Below are 22,278 nucleotides of genomic sequence, written 5' to 3'. Positions count from 1 at the left end.
TGCTTGTAAGAGCTATGGTGTGTTCGCAACATATGCAGGACCACAACCAATAAGGGAAATCCTGTATCTGTCGAATTTCATTTATTCAAACGAGACTTAACATTTATCGAGTATTAACGGATATGTGACTAATTTTGATACATAAGACATTTATACAATTTACACATATACAACATTCAATTCAAACATATTAATATACATAATTTAGTTACACGAACTTATAAGTAAAATATACTAATTCGACACTTTCTCTTTTCCTTGTTCTAACTCCAAATATGGTCTATCTGGATTTATATGAATGAATTTAACATCAATTCATGTTCATTTCAATTCAATTCACATCTTTGGAAATATTACCGTTTTTCCTCTAAACTTTTAATTAATGACAATTTCGTCCCTAGGCTCGGAAATTGAAATTCATACAATTTAATCCTTATTCCAAGCCTAGCCGATCTTTACATGTAAAATTTACAACCCATGCATTTCATAAAATTCAAAATTTTTCCATGAATTTTACATCTTTTCTATTTAGTCCCTAAATAATTTTTTCATCAAATTTCCCTTTACAAAAGTTGTTTGTCTACCAACAACCTTTCATTTTCTACCATAAAACTTCCTAATTCGTGCACACTCATCCATGGAAAAACCCTAGTACTTTGATAACTTTACAAATTAGTCCCCGATATAGCTAAATTAAGCTATTACGATCTCGGAAGCATGAAAATTACTAAAAACGGGATATGAATACTTACCCAATTAAGCCAAAATAGCTTGCTTGAGCTCACTTTCTCTTAGCTAGGGTTTCCATGTTTTATTTGGGAAAGATGATGATAAAAATGATAAAAAAATTCACTTTCCAATTTCATCCTTTTCTTTAATTAATTTTCCATGGATGAATCATCATCTTTAACCACTAAGCATTTTTAATGGTCTATTTTCCATATAAGGACCTCAAATTTTGAATTTCATAGCTATTTAAGCCATTTTAACTAGTAGAACTCAACTTTTGCACTTCGTGCAATTTGGTTCTTTAACAAATTAATCATGTAATCGGTAAATTTTTTTTACGAAATTTTTATATGATATTATTATCGTACTATAGATCATAAAATAATATTAAAATAAAATTTCCTTTCGAAATTAGATTTGTGGTCCCGAAACCACTGTTCTAATTTTACCAAAAATGGGTTGTTACATCAATGTAGGTTTGAAGATCAAGAACATTAGCTATTCAAACGTTCAAACCATCTACAAACTGCACCATGGTAGTCTCCTCATTTTCTTGGACATTTACGCTGTGCATATGCATCTCCATCTCCTTAAAGTACTCATCAACAGATCGATTACCTTGAACAATGCGTTGAAGTCTCCGTTTAATATCCTATAATAGTGAGGTGGGATAAAACGTTTTCACATGATTTGTGTTAACCGTTCCCATGAATCAACATCTCATTCATGATTCCTTTGGCGATTCAACACAAGTTGAGTCCACCAACTCTATGCAAAATCCGAAAATGCCAATATAGCTAATGGAACTTTCTCCTCTTTCGAACATCTATAACAAATGAGAATGATCTCCATTTTATCCTCCCAATCACAATATACCTCTAGATCATACTTTCCTTGGAATGGTGGAATGTTGAACTTTGGTGTAGCGATAGAATGTTGGCTGCAATTAGAAAGACCCAAAGTTTCATCAATGTGATGATATTCGCGTCTACCAGTATTACAACAAATAAGAAGTTGTTCATTGCCCTATCATCATCACTATCATGAGCACGAGATCGTTGATTTGAATAAGTCTCCAAATGAGCAACAACTTGAGTTAGTAGTTGAATTTGATTGGAAAGCTAGTTAATGTTCTCTTATAGTTCCATTCGACACTTAGTCAAATTGGCCTCAAATGTATCATGTACCTCTTTCAATTGTTGATGTTGAAATTTTACCATCCCCACAATATTTTCCAACGTAACATCTTGTTCTTTGTCATTAGATGGTATCTTATCATGGTTTTTACGGGCACGAGTGTCATGATCATAATGAAAGCCTAGAAAAGCACAACACTTCAAAAGAAAAAAAATTAAGCAAACCTCACCTATATGCACTCAAAAAAAATCTCAATGAGGTAAGAATTAATCTTGCGAGTCTTTTAAAAAGTGCCTATATCAATCAATCAGAATGTATTAGAACCAAACTATCAAAGCAAACCTAATAGCACAATGAGTCCAAAATTGGCTTAGACATCAAAGAATTATGTTGCATGGAGGAAGAAAGTGTTAGAATGCATAAAGAAACAAATAAAAAGTAAAAACAAATGAAAACTTAAAGCTAAGAGTCAATGAAAATTGCTGAAACCCGAAAACCTGAAAAATTACGAAGTAACTTGAAAAACTTCATTTGAGGTGTTCCCGATTTCCAAAAATCATAAAATTTAAAATAAAGCCTCCTCAAATAATTTAGATCTGATCTGGAAAGTTTCAGCACAAAATTCAACCCACAGAATATTTTTTTTATTTTTTGTATTTGATTTTTTTGTACTTTTTTTGATCACTTTTTTTGTGAGAAATATATTTTTAATTCTCTAAAACAGTGCCAAGAAATAGTATCTAAAATTTTAGATTTTTTGAAAATCATTTACCCACTGAAAAATATTTTTTTCTAAAAACTGTCGAGGTAAAAAATTGTTTTGAGGCTATTTTCTAGAAATCAATTTATAAAAATAAAAAGAACACCTAAAACACCCAAATCTGATACAAATGATAAAGGATGAGAAGGATGAACGCGAAAGCGGATCACAAAGTTTGTCAAAATCACGGATTTGACTTAAGGCTCTAAACGATCGGAAAGAAACATGGATTTTGACACAACCTGAAACGAAATTGAATCCAAGTCAGATAAAACAATTAAAATAAATAACTAAAATAAAATAATAAATCAAAGATTAAGGAAGCGAATAAAAAAGATAAATGGAAAGATAGAACATGGCATGTAGAAGTCCTAAGAAGCCTTGAAAATACGAAGAATCCACAGCCCCCTTCAAGCGGCTCTAATTTCCCCTCTAAGATAGAAACATTGGCAAGAAAAAGTTTGAAAATGATCCCCACAATCTAAAAAGATTGTTAAAACTCTTCTAAAAGAAACTCAAGAGAATTTCTTGAAAAGAAAAACCTAGAGATAATTTATTAACTTAAAAGAGAAATAGAATAATAATGAATTGTCTGAATTGTGTACAATGCAAAGACCTATATCTGAGCTAGCTAAATAAATCTAAATAAAACTCCTAAGTATACTTGAACTCTAATTTAATCTAAACAATAAGTAGTTTTAAACTAAACTTTCTTGTTAACATAAAACTCCTAAATAACTTAAAATACTTAATAATTATAAAAAATTTGGAATAAAATAATAATAAAATAATAAGAGCTGATAAATAAAATATTGAGCTCATATATAATAAAAATTAAGCCTAAAACTCGAACCCAATATGAAATGTCTAGGCTTGTGAGATCATTTGGGGTTTTTGAAGTGAAATTCCTTAGCTTGTATGCATTTTTCACATAGGTTTGTCATCATACATTGACAGTTTAGGCCCACGAATAGAATTAGTCTATTCTAATTCATCATTACTCTCTAGAATTCATCGTCTTGAAACTTCAACTTTCTTCTCGAATTTTTTTCGTGATAAAGTCTTGAACAACTAAGTTGAGTTTTGACTTTATTTGTTTGGATTTAGATCTCGTAATTGGGCCTTGAGGGAAACTAAGTCATCTCTATTATGACCTTTGAATTGGGCTGAGTTACTCATATTAATAGGGTTTCATTTTACTTTTCAATACAACCAATGTCTCAATTTCATAATTGTATATTATCACATATAAGCATATATTCAATTTGATAGCAACCACATTTTCTAAATCATATATTCAATTCAACAGTCATAAAAATACCACATTTCTCGATATCCATAATTGGATCATTTTAATCATCATTTAATTCAATTCAGTCCAAATGTACAAGAGTTCTCACACCAAATACTTACCATACACAATCAATTCAATATGCATTAACTCATAATTTAGTTCGGATTATAGAAACACAAACCGTATATTCCAGCTACTCGACGTCGACCTTGTCTTTTGCCTTCTTACTCTGAGGATTCTGGAACGATGTTCGCTATGGAATAAAATAATTAAAATATATCAATAATACACAATTAAAATATCATTAAATTTCAAATTTTATAATACATTTTGTTTAATCTTCAATCTAGTCCCTAAATCGAGACTAATAAATCTTCACATTTAACCTCTAATTTTTATACTAATTTCACTTTAAGCTAAATTTAGCTCCCTATTTTCAATTCTACCCCTCAATCTTGAATTTTTCACAATTTAGTCCAAATTGCTCAAAATCAACAATTAATTTCACTATTTAGTCATTTTCACTTCTAACTTTAAAATCTATTAAATAAACCCTTAATGTTTTAACTACTCAATAATGGCAACATCTAAAATCTTAAACAATACTAAAAATTATAACATGGGTCAGCTAGCTCTGAGTATCAGGATTTCAAAAACATAAAAATTACAAGAAAATTGACTAAATTGACTAACCAATTGAAGTTTGAATACTTGAAACCCCTAATTGTTATTAGGCTCTTTATTCTCTCTATTGTTTCGAAATGCATGCAAAAGAGAATTGAAACATTCTCTTTCATGCCACTTTCCTTTATATTTCTTTCATTTTGTTTTACTTTTATTTATTATTATATTTATTATTATTATTATTATTATTATTATTATTATTATAACATATATATATGTATTAAGTTAACATAATATATTATATATATCATAAATGCTACATTATGATCGTCCACTTAAAAAAAACAAGGGTATAATTACTATATTAGTCCCTTTAATTTATTTCAATCTATAATTTAACTTTTAGCCCTTACGCATTTAGTCCCTATACCTTAATAACTCCTAATTTCCTAAAAATTACTTATCTAAAATTTAGTCCGCTTCTATTATGAAAATATTTGCAGGTCCGATTTACAAAAACGGAGTCCCGAAGCTACACTTTTCGTCACCTCTAACTATCGGGTCGTTACAACAAGAGTCCATTCATCCAATCACACCGATACATGGTGGTATGTCACTCATACATATATATGCAAGGCCTTATAACCATAGTTGCAGTAAAATTGCCATATAACACTTCTTCCATCATGACATAACCCACCCTAAAACAAAAGTATAGACATAATCATAATATCATATATACATATATCATAAATCGTATGGCATGCACACTCATATATATATTTATAAGGAACATAACATAGCAAATAGTTTATAAACAATACTTACTTAACCTATTTCCTAAGCTTACTTACGTGTATATACGTATTGAAACTTATGCTTTTTTGGGCCTATATGATGCCCATAGACCTAATTTTCAAGTCCCTTATTCAGCCCCTAAATAGGCCTCAAAATTGGCCCAAAAGGCCTATACGGCTGTGTGGCCCACACGGTTGAAAAAGCTAGCTTATGTGGTCCACACAACCTACCAACACAGGCCATGTAATCACACACAACCGTGTGCTCCACACAACCTAGCACACGACCTACCACACAGTTGTGTGGCACTAGGAAGTTTCGAAAACAACCCATGTTTCGTAATTTTCTCGGGTTTCAAGTGAGGTTTTGAGTTAGTTTCACACACCTGACAGCGAGATTGATCAAACACACGTCTAGAACTCACGAAACCTACATTTATTTTGTAAATCACACCAATTAGCCATCAAAAGGTCCATCCTAGATAGCATATAATTGTCAAAATTTCAGTCCCTAAAACCAAAACCGAGTTCTTACCACTCGAAGAATAGCGTCCAAAACATGACTTACTATGCTGGAGGTAATCGATTTTCACTCCCTTCGCCTAATGAAAACACAACAATGTTTAAACTACTAAAAACACGAATTAATCATTAATATGACCCTTAAATTGATTAAGAAACAAAAGAAAATAACATAACAAAAAATAACACCTCGATTAACATGATCAGAGACGATTATCAAAACGAACACAAAAGAAGATGCAATGCAACAAGCGAAACAAAAACGACAGAATAAAAGAAAAGAAGGCTTCAATCGCAAAAGGAAAAAGAAAGAAGAAAATAGAGCAAAGGGAAACAGAGAAAAACAAAAGAAATGTGAGAGTAAGAGGGTGGACGGTTGGGACTAGAAGCAATTTAGGGATAAGTTGTTTTGATGATTTTTTTAATTCCATAATAAGATAAAATTAGCTCAAAATAATGTATTTTATCAAAATCCTATCAGCTGTAGTAAAATTTGAATATAACCCAACTTCTATCACATGAAAAGAAACAAAAAGAATTTCTACAAAGCATACACAGAGACTTGAACTCAAGGCTAAAGCGAACAACCCAAATCACTTAACCAACACACCATAACAAAATACTTGATACACTTAAGCAATCAAAATTTAATAAATTCAGGACGTTACAATTAATATTAATTGTTTATAAAATTTAATTAGAATATATAAACTATATTTTATATATTTAAATATAACCATTAATGTTTTTGGTAAAATAAACTTAGGACAAGCCTAAGGAAACAATAGACTACATAGTTCAATACACTTCTAGCAGAGAAAGACTGATGTCTTCCTCCAGGAATTCCCTAACAAAAATCGACGGTTCCTCCAAGACCATCAATCAATCCAAATCTCCTTCAGCTACCTTTGCAATTTAAAGTGAATTCATTAAATTACAAGTTATAACATCTCTTGTTAATTCCATTTCAAAAACACTTGAATTGTTTGATTCTCCATCATCATCTTCTTCTTCTAGATGAATAATATTCTCATATGCCCTGTTAATATTTTCATATTCCATAAAATCTGTATCATTTCGACTGACATGTTTTCGGATAAAATTGTATTTCGTCATTATAGCAACAACGATCATCGTTTGCTTTTCAAAACTATAACTTAGCATATCCTTTGAAATGACCTTTTTTTTAAAAAAAAAAAAAGGCCAAAAGTTCATTCAATCACACTACATAATAATGGATGTAAATGATTGAATATTTTTTCGTTACCACATATAGGTCTACACATGCGAAAATCAAATAAATGATATCACTCAATTATATTAAATATACCACATGAGAATTAGGCTAAAATAGCAATAATTATTGAAAAACATAATTTAGGTAATCTGACATCTAATAAACTTATTTAAAACTTAGAGTTCCAAATAACAGAACTTTAAAAACCAAATACTTTCATTAGTTTCGCGTAATATACTAAGGCCACCCTTAGCCCCGGTGATAAAGGTTGAAAAGACAATTAACCTATAGTGATAATAAATTAAAATAAAAACCACTACTATAAACCGATGTCACAACAGAAATTGATTTCTATCATAAAGCATATGTTGACATGGCTAATGTTTAACCCCTGATACGAGGAGACAAAAAATATATACATTCTCGTACTACCTCATCGTATAAAGTAGTAGTTATTTATTGTAAAGTCAAATGAGATTTCAAAATATTTTACATGTTAACTGAACAGAAACCATATTTGAAAATCAAATATCGAAACATAATCATATTGTAAATTTCGTAATACTAATAGCATGTTTGACGAAAATTACATTACAAAACTCATATACCATTTAAGAAACTAAGGAGAAAACATATATAGATATACAACATTTCTTAGATTTTGTGTATCGATATATGTTAAGGCGTTAAAACACCCAAGACTTGAAAAACGAAAACAAAAATAATCCTCTTGAAATTCCTTCTTTTCAACAACGTAGCTCATCTTTAACTTAGCTCTTGAAATTTCTCAAAACTGAATTTATTATTCTCATGTATTTATACAGAATTTAGGTTTCATCATCAACCAAAATCCATACTCCTTCTCTCTTAATCAATGGAAAAGCAAACTCTTTTAGGGTTTTTCTTTTCTTTTCCCCCAATTTTTTCTCTATTTGCTTTCATTGAAAAGTAATAATAATGTTTTTTAGACAATCCCTAAAACTATCTATAATATGTCCTCAACCCATAAATAAGAGAATAATACACTTATGTGTTGAGCCAATTACTTACTCCTTAAATTACAAGCTTTTGGGTTGAGTATTATAATAATGTTTTGGAATGTATTTCAAAGTGACTCACATTGGATGATTTAAATACTAAAGAAGCAAGAGAATTCTACACCCTCCTCATTTGTACCTTACGAAGAATTTGGACAGCGAGAAATTATATCATTACAAATATCCTCTGTTAGAAAATTGTAGTACAAGAAAGAAATTTGTGGTGCAATAAAAGAAAATTAAAAGGAAAAAATAAACTTCAAGTGTGATGATTCATTATCCTTAAGGCTTCAAGCATAGTTCATCAAAAAATATGTCACTTGGTACATAACTTGTGCAACAAGTTACATGTTTTCACAACATTGCAATTTTCCAGAAAAGATAGGTTTATTCATTGTCTTTTTTTAAAAGTTAAAATTATTCAAATAAATATTATGCAATCAATATAAGTGAGCTAAGTACCCAACGCAATTACTTAATTTATGAAGAATTGTCTTTTATACTTTATATACGTTAGTAATGTGGGCTTGCTAACATTGCAAACTAACACCCTCTACTTTATTAGGAGCCATTACTATTCTACTGTTGAAGAAGAATTCATGGAAGAGGATATGAAGAGCGGAAGGAACGATAGTTGTGGATACATAGTAGATTAACGGAGCTAAGGAAAGATAATTGCAATGACATCTAATAGAATTTGTATCTAGCTATCAAAAAATAAAGTGAATGTGGTAGTTTTGCGGTATGGTGAAGGACAAAATTAATCACATGATTTTTATTGTAAAAGATTTTATGTGAAGTCTCCATTTAAAGCGAGAATTTTTCTTTTGAGATTGATTTTTTTTTCGTATAATCATGAAATTAGTAAATGTAAGCTCTTGAACATGGAAAAAAATTGGAGGAATATTATCTTGGGAATCTCAAATTCATCCTTACTGTTAGTAACATCAAGGAATTAATGCATAACATTGAGAGAATCAATTAATATCTTAAGATGATGAATGATTGGTCACAGAAAACGATTGATATGAACATTTTGTTCAACTGACCTTGATATTTACTGGCTTCTTTGATTGACCTTTTGTGAAATGATTTGAGACGTTAAAACAAGGTTACCAAGCCAATTTTATACCAATAGTAGATATATAAGATGATGCCATTTTTATACCTGAAAAAGCGACCTAGCCATACCCTCTCGACTGAAATTGGCCAAATCCCACCACGGGTGGTTCGTGGACTGCCTAGCTAAGGATCACTGTCGTGACAAGTGGAAGGTATTATAGAAAATGGAAAGCAATGGAGAGCCCACTAGCGCATGAATCTTGATGTTGATATGCATGATAAGAAAGCAAAAAATGTCACTTTCAGCTTAGGCCAATCAATGTAGAGAATCTAGAGATTCGTAGGGTTACATCATTTTCTTTATTTCAAGTTGATCTTAACGCTACCATGCGTCACATGTACATACACTCATATAGTGACAAAAGAAGGAAAAAATTATTATTATTTTTTTTATGTTGAAGATATGGTTGATGCTGAAATTTATAGATGATATGCTTTTTCTATTTTAATTGATGAGTTAGGCTCAAATGCTTGTGTGAGGATTGTCTTTTCTTGAGCTTTTAGAAAAGAGAGTCACTAATTTATTCATCGTCTTTTAGAAGAAAAGCAGGAATGATGATTCCATAATAATAATGTTGCATATTAATGATGATTCCATGTTTTGATTATATCGCATTTAGCATTTTCATTTTACACTTTCTTTGAAGAAAACATGAGAAAATGTTCTTACAAATGTACTAATACATGTTTGTTCTTTCTAATTTTTCACATAGGATTACAGAAAATCTTGGAATTAATCAAGGGTTTAAAAAGGCTATGAATTTCCTCCTTGTATATGATGTGGTAATTTTGGAGCATAATTGCAAATTCATGTCAAATGCCCCTGCATGACACCATGGATTAATTTCCTTTTTGACTTAAAAATGCCTAGGATTCTTGCAATATAAGAAAAAGTTCAATCAAACTTACTATCATTTGTTCTTATCTCAAGTTTTGGTTCTTTACTACTTTTAGAGATGTAAGGTAAAGATATACTCAAGTGTATGCTACTAGTTGAAGTTGACTTTTAAGATTATTATGGCTAAGAAAATGATTGCTTGCCAGGCATCAAAAGCTGAAGAGTTGACCTTTATAATAGACAAAATGAACAAATATAATACATTTTTTTCATTGTTTGACAATAATTCAAGATCAATTGAAAACAAATGGCTCATCTGATCCAGCTCTTAGTCTTTTCCATTGGGAGATGGAGATGTAAATGAGTTGTCAAATTCGGAAATGGTGGATTTCGATGTGCAAACTTTCATTGTATTTTTAGTTTTCATGTTGTCACTTGGCATATGTCATGCTGATAGGAATCTGTATTCTGGTTTGCAATGTTCAGAAGCTGATAATTCATCAGAAAGCTCATTCGGAGTCAATCTTGACAGCCTTCTCGATTTACTGACCCAGAAAGGGCCTTTGAGTAAAGGATTCTTTAAAACCACCGTAGGAAGGAGCTCAGGGAAGATTTATGGTCTTATGCAATGCAGAGGGGATGTTTCTGCAGAAAATTGTGCTAATTGTACCAGAGAATCTGTTGCAGTAGCCTTGCATGATTGCTCAAAGAGCAAAAAGGTTCAAGTTTGGTTCACATGGTGCTTCCTTCGCTATTCGAATGAGCGTTTCTTCGGCGTTTGGGATCAATCTTCGGCAGCAATAGTCAATGAAACCGATTTTGATGATGCATCTGTCGTCTCAAAAGCTCTCACCTTCATAAGTGAAGTATCAATAACAGCGCCGAAGCAGCCGTTGATGTTTCATGCAGCAGTGTTGGATGCAGGACAATTTGGGAAGAGGTATGGCATGGCTCAGTGCACCAGGGATATAAGTAGAACTGACTGCAGCCATTGCTTGGATACTCAGCTAATGACATTTAGAACCACGATTGGAAATAAGAGAGGATGGGAGGTGTATGGGTCCAGTTGTAGTATGTGGTACCATGATTACCAGTTCTATTCAAACTTTTCCATCACTGCAAATGATGGTGAGTTGGCATTGACTTCGATCATTGTTATTGTTATGTTCGTTTCAAGTGTCCATTGCATAGGTTTTATTAAGTACTACAATCTTTAAGATTATTTTGATACAAATGAAATTGAACCCTTTGTGTAATGCTAAAACAGGTGCTAGGAGATTGTCTTTGCAAGGAGTTGCAACTGGCATAACAATGGCAGTCCTAGTTTTTATATTAGTGCCATAATCATTCATTGGCTATTCAATCATGTTGAGGTCAAAACCATGGTCGGCAGCCAACATGGTAATTTCGACTGATGCAGAAGGGCCCATTAAAATCAGATATGCATATTCTTCTGTAATCTATTTTCTTAGAAGAGACAATTTCTTTTTATAATTGATTTTTTTCCTGTTTGGCACTGGTTTTTAATGTTTGAGCTATTCCTGACTGATTGCTGCAAAGTCGATGATAAGGGGTAGTTTAATGAGGGTTATTTTTGCGGGGAAAAGTTATTAAAGATATGGTAATTGGAGATCCAATCTATACTTCGCATATCATGTTGCCAGCATATATATTCTCCCCCAAATTGGGTTTTAACTTTTTCTTTTTCTTTTTTACTCTTTTAAATTTAAAAGTGAATCCTATTGGTCCATATACTTTATCCGATTTAAAAATTTTAGTCCTTCCATTAATTTTGCTAAAAGAATAGATAAGCAATATTTATAATTTTTGTCAATTTGATCTTTACTCTTTAAAATTACATAAACAATTAAAATTTATTTTAAAAATAAAATAATTTTTTATAAAATTCATTTCAAATAATTTAAAAATTATGAAAAATAAAAAAATGCTATTTACTTCATGAATGGGGCCTTTCTAGATTTTGAGTTATTTGTTCGATTCATCATATTAAATTAAATTTGAACAAATTTTTATTATTTTAAATCATATTAATTATATATAAAAATATTTTTATATAAATTTTATTACAAATTATATAAAATATTAGTTTAAAATAGTTTATAAATAATAATACAAACTCTGAATTATTTCAGATTAAATTTAATATATATTTTTTGCTCAAAATACACTATATTAAAAGAATTTTATTAAAAAATGGACCACATTTTGGCAAAATACAATATTAATAAATTAAGTTTTAAATTTGTTATTTAGTATATTTTGAAAAACATTTACACAGTATATTTAAATTTAATTTGTATCAATTTTGTATCACTATTTAAAAATTATTTTACACTATTATTTCATATACTTTATAACTAAATTTAATTAAAAACATTTTAATATATAATATATTTGAATTAAATTAAAAATATTTGTTTAAATATGGTTTAATATGGATTGAATAAATAGCTCAAAGTTTGGAAAGTTTATTATCATTAAAGGTGTTCTTGGTGAAGTCAGGCCGAAATTCAATTTCAAAGAATTTTCCAGCTTTGATTTTGTTTCACTAAACGAATCATTTCTCTATTTAAAATAATAACAAATTATATATATATATTTAATTTAATTATAAAAATTAATATTAATATATATTTTTATTGTTTTAACGAATAAAATAGGTCAAGTTGGGCTAATCCAAGGTTGATAATATAAGCCTAAGGCCATCTTGAAATGAGTCGGGTCAATCGATTGGCTAGGTTACACGGCTCATAAACACTTCTCTTATTAACATTTAAGGAGTAACTCTTTTTCTAATTTTTTAATTTTTAAATAATTTTAATAATTTTAAACTTTTTAAATGATTTTTAAAAATTGTTTTTAATTTTGAATTTTAAATATTTTTTATTTTTATAATTTTTGAATTTGTTAGATTATAATTTTTAAATTTTTTATTTTTAATTTAAAATATGAAAAGTAATTTTAATTTTTTGAAAAAATTACGTAGTTTTAAAGAATGAGGATCAAATTAACAAAACTATAAACATTGAGGTTTTATTTTTATTTTTAACTATTATGTCAATAACTTTAATAAAAAAATTGATAGAAGGACCAAGATTTTTAAATAAAATTACAAGGATTCAATGTCTCAAAATTAAATTATTATATAGAATAAATTTTAAAATTTTGAACAGCATAGAAATATCTAGCATATATAAACCTTTTCTTCTTCTTTCTTAACATTTCTCATAAAAACTAGGAAAATGATTTTATTTTCAATAAAGATAAATTGAGAAAACTAAACTGGAACGTTGAGGAGGAAAGTTTGAGGTGTGTAGAACATTGTTTTTAAGTATAATTCATCCGCAGCATATCTCCAACAAGCTCTTTTGTATCGAGTTTGTGATGTGCTTAGGAGGCTACCAAGGCATGATATTTATAGCTACTAGAGTAGTAACTAGTAAAAAACTATAGGCTCTCTGTTGAATTATAAAATAATAATTTACTCCAAGAAACAAAAAGGATCAGGCTCCACCATATTCTCACGCGCACGGGGAAAATCCATCGATTTGCACAATGCTAAGTTTTCAACCCCAGTTCTCATTTGCATGAGTGATTTTCCATAATTTAATAGGGCAAATTGAGTTTTTTTTGCGATACTTATGTAATGGAGCATTTTGTTTTTGTTTTTTTTTTTTTTTTGTTATTTCTTTATTTTTATGAATTATGTGTTATTTATGTTTTAGTTGAATAAAACAAGCCTTTTAGGATGTTTATCGACCGATTAGGCAAACTCCTGCCTAATGAGTTCCAACTAAGTGATGTAGTGGTGCAAGAAACGACTTGAGCCAAATGACAAAGATGTTAGGGGACTACTCAGAATGTTGTGACATGGAGGACATGAAGTCACGGCATTGAAGCGACACACGCACTTGGGAGGAGTTTTAAGTAGCATCAATAATGTAAGTGGACTATGGCCAAGGTTGCGACATTGGAAGCTAGGAGTTTCGACATTGACAAGTAAAGTCATGACATTCGATAGATAAAGTCATGACATCCACGACAGTAGCCAAAGGTGAAAGTCAATCATAACGTTACAGCGAAGTCGCGACATCGGGAAGCAAAGTCGCAACACCCTAGCTACCTTACAAAGACTCAAATAGACTATTAGGGAAGTTGTGACATTAAAGCTCGACGGATCTAAAATCTGAAAGAGTATTTCAGTCCACACAACCAGAAGTTTTATTGTAACTCAAGGCAAAGTCGTCCAAATTAGGTGAAACATGAAAAGTAGTATAATATTACTTCTTAAACATGATTAAAGGAGGGCTTTTATGATTAGTAGTGGTTAAGTAATTTAGTTTTTAGGATTTTCTTAAAAGTTGTTATTTTGATTCTAGTTTTACATCAATTTCATGTACTTGCATTTTGGTTCATTATTTTTCTATAATTATTTTTCTCATTTTTTTTCGTTGTGGATTAATCGTTGTTAAGAGTGATCAAGAGATTTTATCTATGAGAATTTCAATTGTTGCCTAACACAATCTCCACACTAAGAAATCTTTGAATTATTGAACTTCTCTAAACCCTTTAATTCCTCGTATTAAATGTACCAAATGACTTACAAATTAAATGGATATAATAGAATTGCGATGGGTCGTAATTAAATTCATCGGGAGGTTGGTTAATTGAAGTGAGAGTAGTTAATCAAAATTAGGGTTTAAACTGAATAACAAGACTAAATTGAATAAGATTAAAAACTTAGAATTAACAACTTTAAGTAAAAATTTACGTAAAGGAGATGGAAATGAGACTTTACTCGGTATCAATTTAATTGTCCCGTTTAGATAAGATGGACAAATTCAGTTCTGAGGATGCAACAACAATGTCACTAGAATGGGCAGAGGAGAATTCTAATAGCTCATTGACAACAACCCGTGATTGAGACGTGCACAACTTACCCAAGTTATTCTTATCGGTAATTTGAGCTTACTTTAACCCATATGGACTAGCTCAATTCTTGCAATTTCTAGAGAACCCATCTATTTAAAGTATGGTGATGCAATAAACAATTTAACAATTTGTAATTTATAAAGTTAATTTGAGCTTCAAGATAAATAGAATTTTTTTTAAAAAAAAGAACTTTATTTGTAAATAGTTATCAACATTCAACACTCCATAATAAAATACATTCAACTTTATTTGCCATTTTTGCTGTTTTTTGCGTTTTTAGGGTTAGAGTTTGAGGTTTTGGGATTTTTAGGGTTTTGGAGAAAAAAATTAAACAAATAAGGGATTACGGTTTAGGGTTTCTTAATTAAATTAATTATAATTTTTCAAAATTATATTAGGTTTCGTGTTTATGGGTTTTTAAGATAAAATCAAAGCAAGATGCTTTAACAAAAGAATTTCTGAATCGCGCCCAGGTGGACGCGCTTTTGCTACAGTAGGTCTTGAAAAAATAATTTCGAGTTGATGTTTTTGAGAAAATAGTATAAAAAAAAAACACTCCAAGCAGGATGCTTTATCAGAAGAATTTCTAAAATCGCATGCGTGGGCGTGCTTTTGCTCTGATGAGTCTGAAAAATAATTTTGAGTTGACATTTCTGAGCAAATAGTATAAAAAATGCTTCAAGCAGGATGCTTTATCAGAAGAATTTCTGAAATTGCTCCCACGTGGACGCGCTTTTGCTACAGTAGGTCTTGAAAAAATAATTTCGAGTTGATGTTTCTGAGTAAATAGTATAAAAAATGCTTCAAACAGGATGCTTTATCAGAAGAATTTATGAAATCGCGCCCTCGTGGACACGCTTTTGCTACAGTAGCATGTTTGGGCTGAGGCTATAAATGAGGCAAAAAATGTTTTCAGATTGCATAAGTTACACAACAAAAACAATTTAGAGAGGCTAAGAAGGTTAGAAATTAAATATGAGTAAACGTATTAGTGCTGTTATTTACTATGATGGTGAGGTTTGCCACACCGAGAACGGTGTTGTTTTTTTTTCGAGAATACGGTACGACTGTTTTTTAACCAGAACATAGATTTGACAGAACTTCGTAAAAGAATTAGGCGTAAAATTTTCGGAACGACGCCAACGAAAGTTCTGTCTATTACGTATCGATTTTGTTCTTCTGTTGATCCGGTGACATATGACTTGTTAGACATAAAAGGTGCTGTAACAGCTCGATTCTGGGCCTAGTCGGAACAGTGGTTTTGAGACCACAAATCCGACGAGGGAAAATATTATTATATTTTTATGGTCTACAATTTCACGGAAAAATTTTGTAAAAATTTTGTTCGAAAATTTTGACGTTTGGGCACTCAATTTAGTCAAAAGGACTAAATTGTAAAAAGTGCAAAAGTTGAGTTCTACATCTTAGAGGTGTCCGATTGTTATGAAATTTTAAATTGGAGATCTTTATGTGGTAATTAGACCATTAGTTAGTTGATGGACAAAAATGGACATGGAATTAGTGAAATAGATTTTTTTAAGTAAGGGCATTTTAGTCATTTGGTAATAAAAAGAAATAAAATGGGAAAAAGATGGCAAAATATGCTCATCTTCTCCATAGTGAACGAAATTAGCAAGGGGAAAGTCATATTTAGGGTTTTCAAGCTTCCAAGATCCATAGTAAGTGATTCCAAGCCCCGTTTTTAATGTTCTTCGCATTTTTGAAAACCTCGTAGCTCGGTTTAGCTTATTTTACTATTAATTCATGTTAGGGTTCATATTTAGAAAAATACCCATAGGTGAAATGTGTTTATTTTTCTGTTTTATGGTGGAATATGAAGCTAGAAATTATGTTAAACAACCTTTGCTAAATGATTTTAAGCAAAAACGGGTAAATCGACATAATCGGTAAAAATATTTATTGTTCATAAGTGTATGTTAGAGTGAGAATTTGATGTTGTCATAGAAGGGAAAAGTGTTCATCATGTTGTAAAACATAAGAATAAGGTGTGAAATTTAATTTTCAAGCTTAGGGACGAAAATGGAAATATGCAAAATTTTAGGGACAAAATCATAATTTTTGAAAAAGTTGAGTCGAGAATTTTTTTAATAAATGTGAATGTTAAATAAGCTAAATTTTCTATTATAGATCAAGAAAGACATGAAGACCACCTCAAACGGGGAAAAGAAAAGGGTCGAGGATTAAATCGCAAAATCACAATATTTTGTTCCGAGGTAAGTAAGCATGTGAATTAATGTATTATTTTGATGTTATTCAATATATTGTCGTGATTTAATTTAATTTAGAGTAAATACTTAGTAAAGATCCTAAAAATGTGGGAAGTTGGGAAAAGTGGTAAAATGTTGAAAAATAAGGTTTCGGTTGAACACTCGGAATAAGCCGGAGTACATTGAATATAAAGGGGGTTGCTAAGTGCTGATTCCCCCAAGGGGTTGCTAAGTGTTGATTCCCCAAAACATCGGTGGTTGCTAAGTGCTGATTCCACTGTAACTTAAATGTGAAAAGGGGTTGCTAACTGCTGATTCCCCAAATCATCGGTGGTTGCTAAGTGTTGATCCCACCGTAACCGATTGTGTAAGGGGTTGCTAAGTGTTGATTCCCCGAATCATTGGTGGCATATTTCTTTGAATGTGTAAGGGGGTTGCTAAGTCCTGATTCCCCCAAAGGGGTTGCTAAGTCCTGATTCCCTGAATCACTAGTAGTTGCTAAGTGCTGAATCCACTGGTAGTTGCTAAGTGTTGAATCCACCAAATAACGGTCTTCAACAGGGAAGTTGGAAGGGTGAACAAACATGTAAAATAGATATGATTGTGTGGGAAATACTGGGTTTGATATTTAATCAACCCATATGTAAGATGAATGGAAATATCAAAACTATAAAAAAAATAAGTTTGGGTACAAATAGCTTAAAACAACTGTAGTCGGGAAACTTTGAAAATTCACCATAAATGGTGGAAATTGAATTAGAGGTTAGGTAATATATGAAATTGAATCTGAATGAGTCTATTTTCATATGAAATAAGCATAGCAAGAAAAAGAGTTATATATTTTGAGATATTTAAATTTTAGTGAAACAGGGTTGAATTCATTTCGAAATCCTCTGTTCTAACTTTGGAAAATCACCAAAAATTGTACAAAAATTATTGTGGGTTGAAATTTTTATTCTAGAATTTCTCATTGAGTATATTTTCTGTATAAATAAAGTAGAACATTATATGAATTTTGTACAGAGAGTTAAATAAATTTTAGTAAAGGAAGGTCAGTGCTGTTGAGCAGTGAAATAGGGGAAGGTTTGAAGAATAAAATGTACTATTTTGCTTAACAAAAAATTCTGTAAATTTTAAGGTGAAAATATATATGAGTCTAGTTTGGGGAAAATTTACGGAACTCAATTTGGAGTTCTGTATATCCAGATAAAAATAAATTAGTGACTGTGACGCAGAAAAACAGCTTGCTGGAAATTGAGCAATCAATGGAATTTATGAATGATTAAAATTATGTCACTTTGTAATCTTACGAGAAATTTATTTATTTTTCATGTGTTTACTTACTAAGCTATATGCTTACTCTTCTTTATTTTTCTCTTGGTTATAGTGACAACGATCTGCCCAGAAGTTGGACGAAGTCAGAACATCATTCACACTATCATCATCTTTTGGGGCATTTTGTAACCAATACTTTTGAAACATGGCATGTATAGATGAATTAATATGATGTGATATAAATATGTTTGTAAAATATTGTTTGGTTAAAGATGCTGGTGTTTATTGTTGAATAAACTGTGTATGTACATATAATACTGTAATTGGTTGAAACATTAAAATCGTTTGAAATTGTACTTTAAAAATTTGCAGGGGTTTTTATGTAAAATAAGCAGAAATACTGCCGAAATTTAAAAAAAAATAGTAATACCTCGTACTCTATTCCATCAAGGAACACAAGTAAGGGGTGTTACAGGTGCTCGTAGCTTGGAGGCAATGGTGTAAACTCATCTTACTAGTAGAGCACCTTATATTGAGCTATATGTACAATTTACATCGCCAAATGATGTACTTGCGACCGGTGTTCGAGATGTATACACGACCCCTGGCCGACACTCGGTTAGCGGGTTACAAAACATGGAACAGCCCATGTTTGGTAGCGGTGTGGAATGCACATCCCCTGCAAGACACTCTGTCGGTGGATGGGACATGTACGTCGGTGGCTCAATGTTTGATGCTGGAAATATGTACTGGGGAACGGGATCAAGTTCTAGTGGTTGGCAATCTACATCCAATTGGGGACGTTATGAAATGCCCGGAAGAAGGGATGATGTACTCCCTACGACGTCCACCGGTAAGGGGACCTCGTACGCTGCAGATGATGGTAGGTTAGAAGATGACTCCGACATGGATCCACCTCGAGAGCCCGGGCCGATGATGCAGAAGTTAGCTTATTTTCTGAACTGGAGCCTATTCCAACAGAACCTGAAGATGCTAAAAAGAGTTCAGATGAAGAAGAAAATCCACGATTTAGAGCATACTCACCTCCAGCCCACATGCATAATGTCGATCTGTCTGTAGATGATGCGTTGGAGTTTCCAGATCTACCACACCGGTTGCGTGATCGTACAAATTCGGGGCTAGATTTGGGTGAATTTGAAGTTGGTAATCAGTTTTCCAACAATGATAGTTTTATTGGTGCTTTAAAATAACATAGCATCAAAAACGGCGTTAACTACCACGTCGTTGAGGCGAAGTGTGCCGTGTAAGACAGCACATGTTCATGGAAAATCTACACCTCATTGAGGAAAAGAACAGGGTTGTGGGAGATAAAAAAAGTACCAAGGTTCACATACATGTGCTACAGGTACAGTAGTGACGGTTTCTGAATAATATTGTTATTATATAATGTTGCATTATTTAATGTACTCCGTTTATAGGTGTTTAACAAGATCATCCCAAGATGGATTCAGCTATGTTAGCTAGCTTGATACTACCCACGGTGAAAGCAGATCCCAGGGCATCAGTGCCGGTGTTAATTGCCAATATTCGTAGCAAAATTGTAACACCCCGACCCGCGTCCGTCGCCGGATTAGAGTTACGAGGCATTACTAAACAAAGCACACATTCGAAAACACATAAACCCAATTTAAACAAAATTATCATGAACAAACCATTTTTAAACCAATCTGATCACAAACATGGAAATTAAACCATTTTCGCATGGCTATTTATATTTTATGATCCAAACTAACCAAAAACATACTCAAGCCTATACATGCCATAAGATCGAGTTCAAATTTTAACAAAATACCAAAGGAAGTCGATAGTGTGATAGACTATGCTGATGATCCCCGAGCTCGTAACGCGTCTCCAAAATCTATAAAACAAATGGACAAAAACAATCAAAGTAAGCTTTTATAGCTTAGTAAGTTTATAAAATATCTAAAATACATATAAACGAACATATGTATAAACATTATGTGCTTATAATCAAGTTACATACATAATCATTAATTGCATATACTAATTCCAAATATACTTATCATTTGCATTTCATCGAATGCATATCTATGATCTTTCAAATACATATGTCAAAAGCTTATATTTTTACTTATCAACTACATGAACCAAATGCACATTTATACTTCTAATCCACATGTACCGATTGCATATATGTATATTCAACAATTTTCATATCAACCAATATCTGTGCCTATTCACTAAACACATAGATCCAAACATTTATATGCTCATCGAATACATATAAATGAATATTCATATACTTATCCATTATATATAACCCAAAATCATTTATATATTTATATATATCAAATTCATATAATCACTTAATTTAACATATTCACTAGCACTTAGCCTGCTAGGCTTATAGCCTGATTCAGATCACCGGCACTTAGCCTGCTAGGTTTATAACCTGATTTAGATCACCGGCACTTAGCCTGCTAGGTTTATAACCTGATTCAGATCACCAGCACTTAGCCTACTAGACTTAAAGTCCGAATTATTTCACCGACCTTAAGCCTGCTAGACATAAAGTCTGAAATAATTCACCGGCATTACATCTGCTAGGCATCGAGCTTGAATACCACAGATATGAAATTGGTCTTTCACAAAATTCTTTATAAGAAAATCTAGGTATTCTTTATATCTAATATAAGTTTTTTCAATAATCGTATCTCAGCAAGAATTGAATTATATTCCAATCTTCGTAGCAAACATACATTCGAATAACATCTCTATAGTTCATATCACTAAATTCAGCTCATAGAACTCAATATCTGCATTCGGTTATTATATATATTTTCTTTTATACTATAAGATTCAAATTACAAAACTCAAAGCAAACATTGGCTAACATACATATAATTCATGTGATTAATTTCAACCTATCAAATTCAATACATACATTCGGCTAACATATATGTAATCTATTAAATTTCATCCAACTTACAAAATTCAGCATATATATATTCGGTTGAATATATATATATATATATATCTGTGCAATTTATTTTAACTTATAAACTCAAATATACATTAACTAACACATATATATACAATTCATACATTTTATTTTAACTCATAAAATTCAAAACATATATATACATTCGCTAACATATATGTAATTCATTAAATTTCATTCAACTTACAAAACTCAACATATATATTCGGCTATATATATATATAATTTATGCACTTTATTTTAACTTATAAAACTCAAATATACATTGACTAACACATATATATATACAATTCATACATTTTATTTTAACTTATAAATTCAAAACATAAGTATACATTCGGCTAACATATTTATACAATTCATACCATTGTATTTTTGCTTATAGAACATATATATACTAATATAATGATGTTTATTTGCTATCACACTTACCTCGGATATCAGCGGACACGATCGACTATTCGATTACTTTCGTTTTTCCCCGATCCAAATCCGTTTTCTTCGTTTCTTAATCTAAACATAATGAAATTTAAATTTTTTTATTCATCAAAACATTCAATTAAATCCAAAAATACATAAATGGGAAAATTACCATTTTGCCCCTAACATTTTACACTTTTTTCAATTTAATCATTTTTGCACAAAACACAAAATACACAAAATTTGCCCACACTAAGCTAGGGCCGAATGTTCCTTGTCTTCATACAAGTCCACACATTTCATTTATTTCACATTTTAGTCT

General features: G+C 31.1%; 1 protein-coding gene and 1 long non-coding RNA gene across 2 annotated transcripts; one reads left to right on the top strand and one right to left on the bottom strand.

Annotated features, from left to right (window-relative positions):
* Positions 1-1,116: 1,116 nt before the first annotated feature.
* LOC128041957 (uncharacterized) lies at positions 1,117-9,249 on the bottom strand. Its single transcript, XR_008197140.1, has 5 exons — positions 9,187-9,249; positions 5,877-5,943; positions 5,728-5,771; positions 4,102-4,173; positions 1,117-2,868 (listed from the first exon to the last, which is right to left on the bottom strand). It is a non-coding gene; the product is annotated as an uncharacterized LOC128041957 (long non-coding RNA).
* A 1,118-nt stretch (positions 9,250-10,367) lies between these two features.
* LOC105773226 (cysteine-rich repeat secretory protein 55) lies at positions 10,368-11,624 on the top strand. The gene is made up of 2 exons (XM_012594942.2): positions 10,368-11,225; positions 11,365-11,624. The coding sequence occupies exons 1-2, from the start codon at positions 10,478-10,480 to the stop codon at positions 11,439-11,441; spliced, it is 825 nt and encodes a 274-aa protein (XP_012450396.1). The 5' UTR covers positions 10,368-10,477; the 3' UTR covers positions 11,442-11,624.
* Positions 11,625-22,278: the final 10,654 nt, after the last annotated feature.

This window comes from Gossypium raimondii, chromosome 6, assembly GCF_025698545.1.
Source record: "Gossypium raimondii isolate GPD5lz chromosome 6, ASM2569854v1, whole genome shotgun sequence".
Classification (NCBI taxonomy): Eukaryota; Viridiplantae; Streptophyta; class Magnoliopsida; order Malvales; family Malvaceae; genus Gossypium; species Gossypium raimondii.
The sequence above is the reverse complement of the archived record's forward strand: the minus strand, read 5'-3'. Positions and strand labels throughout refer to the sequence as shown.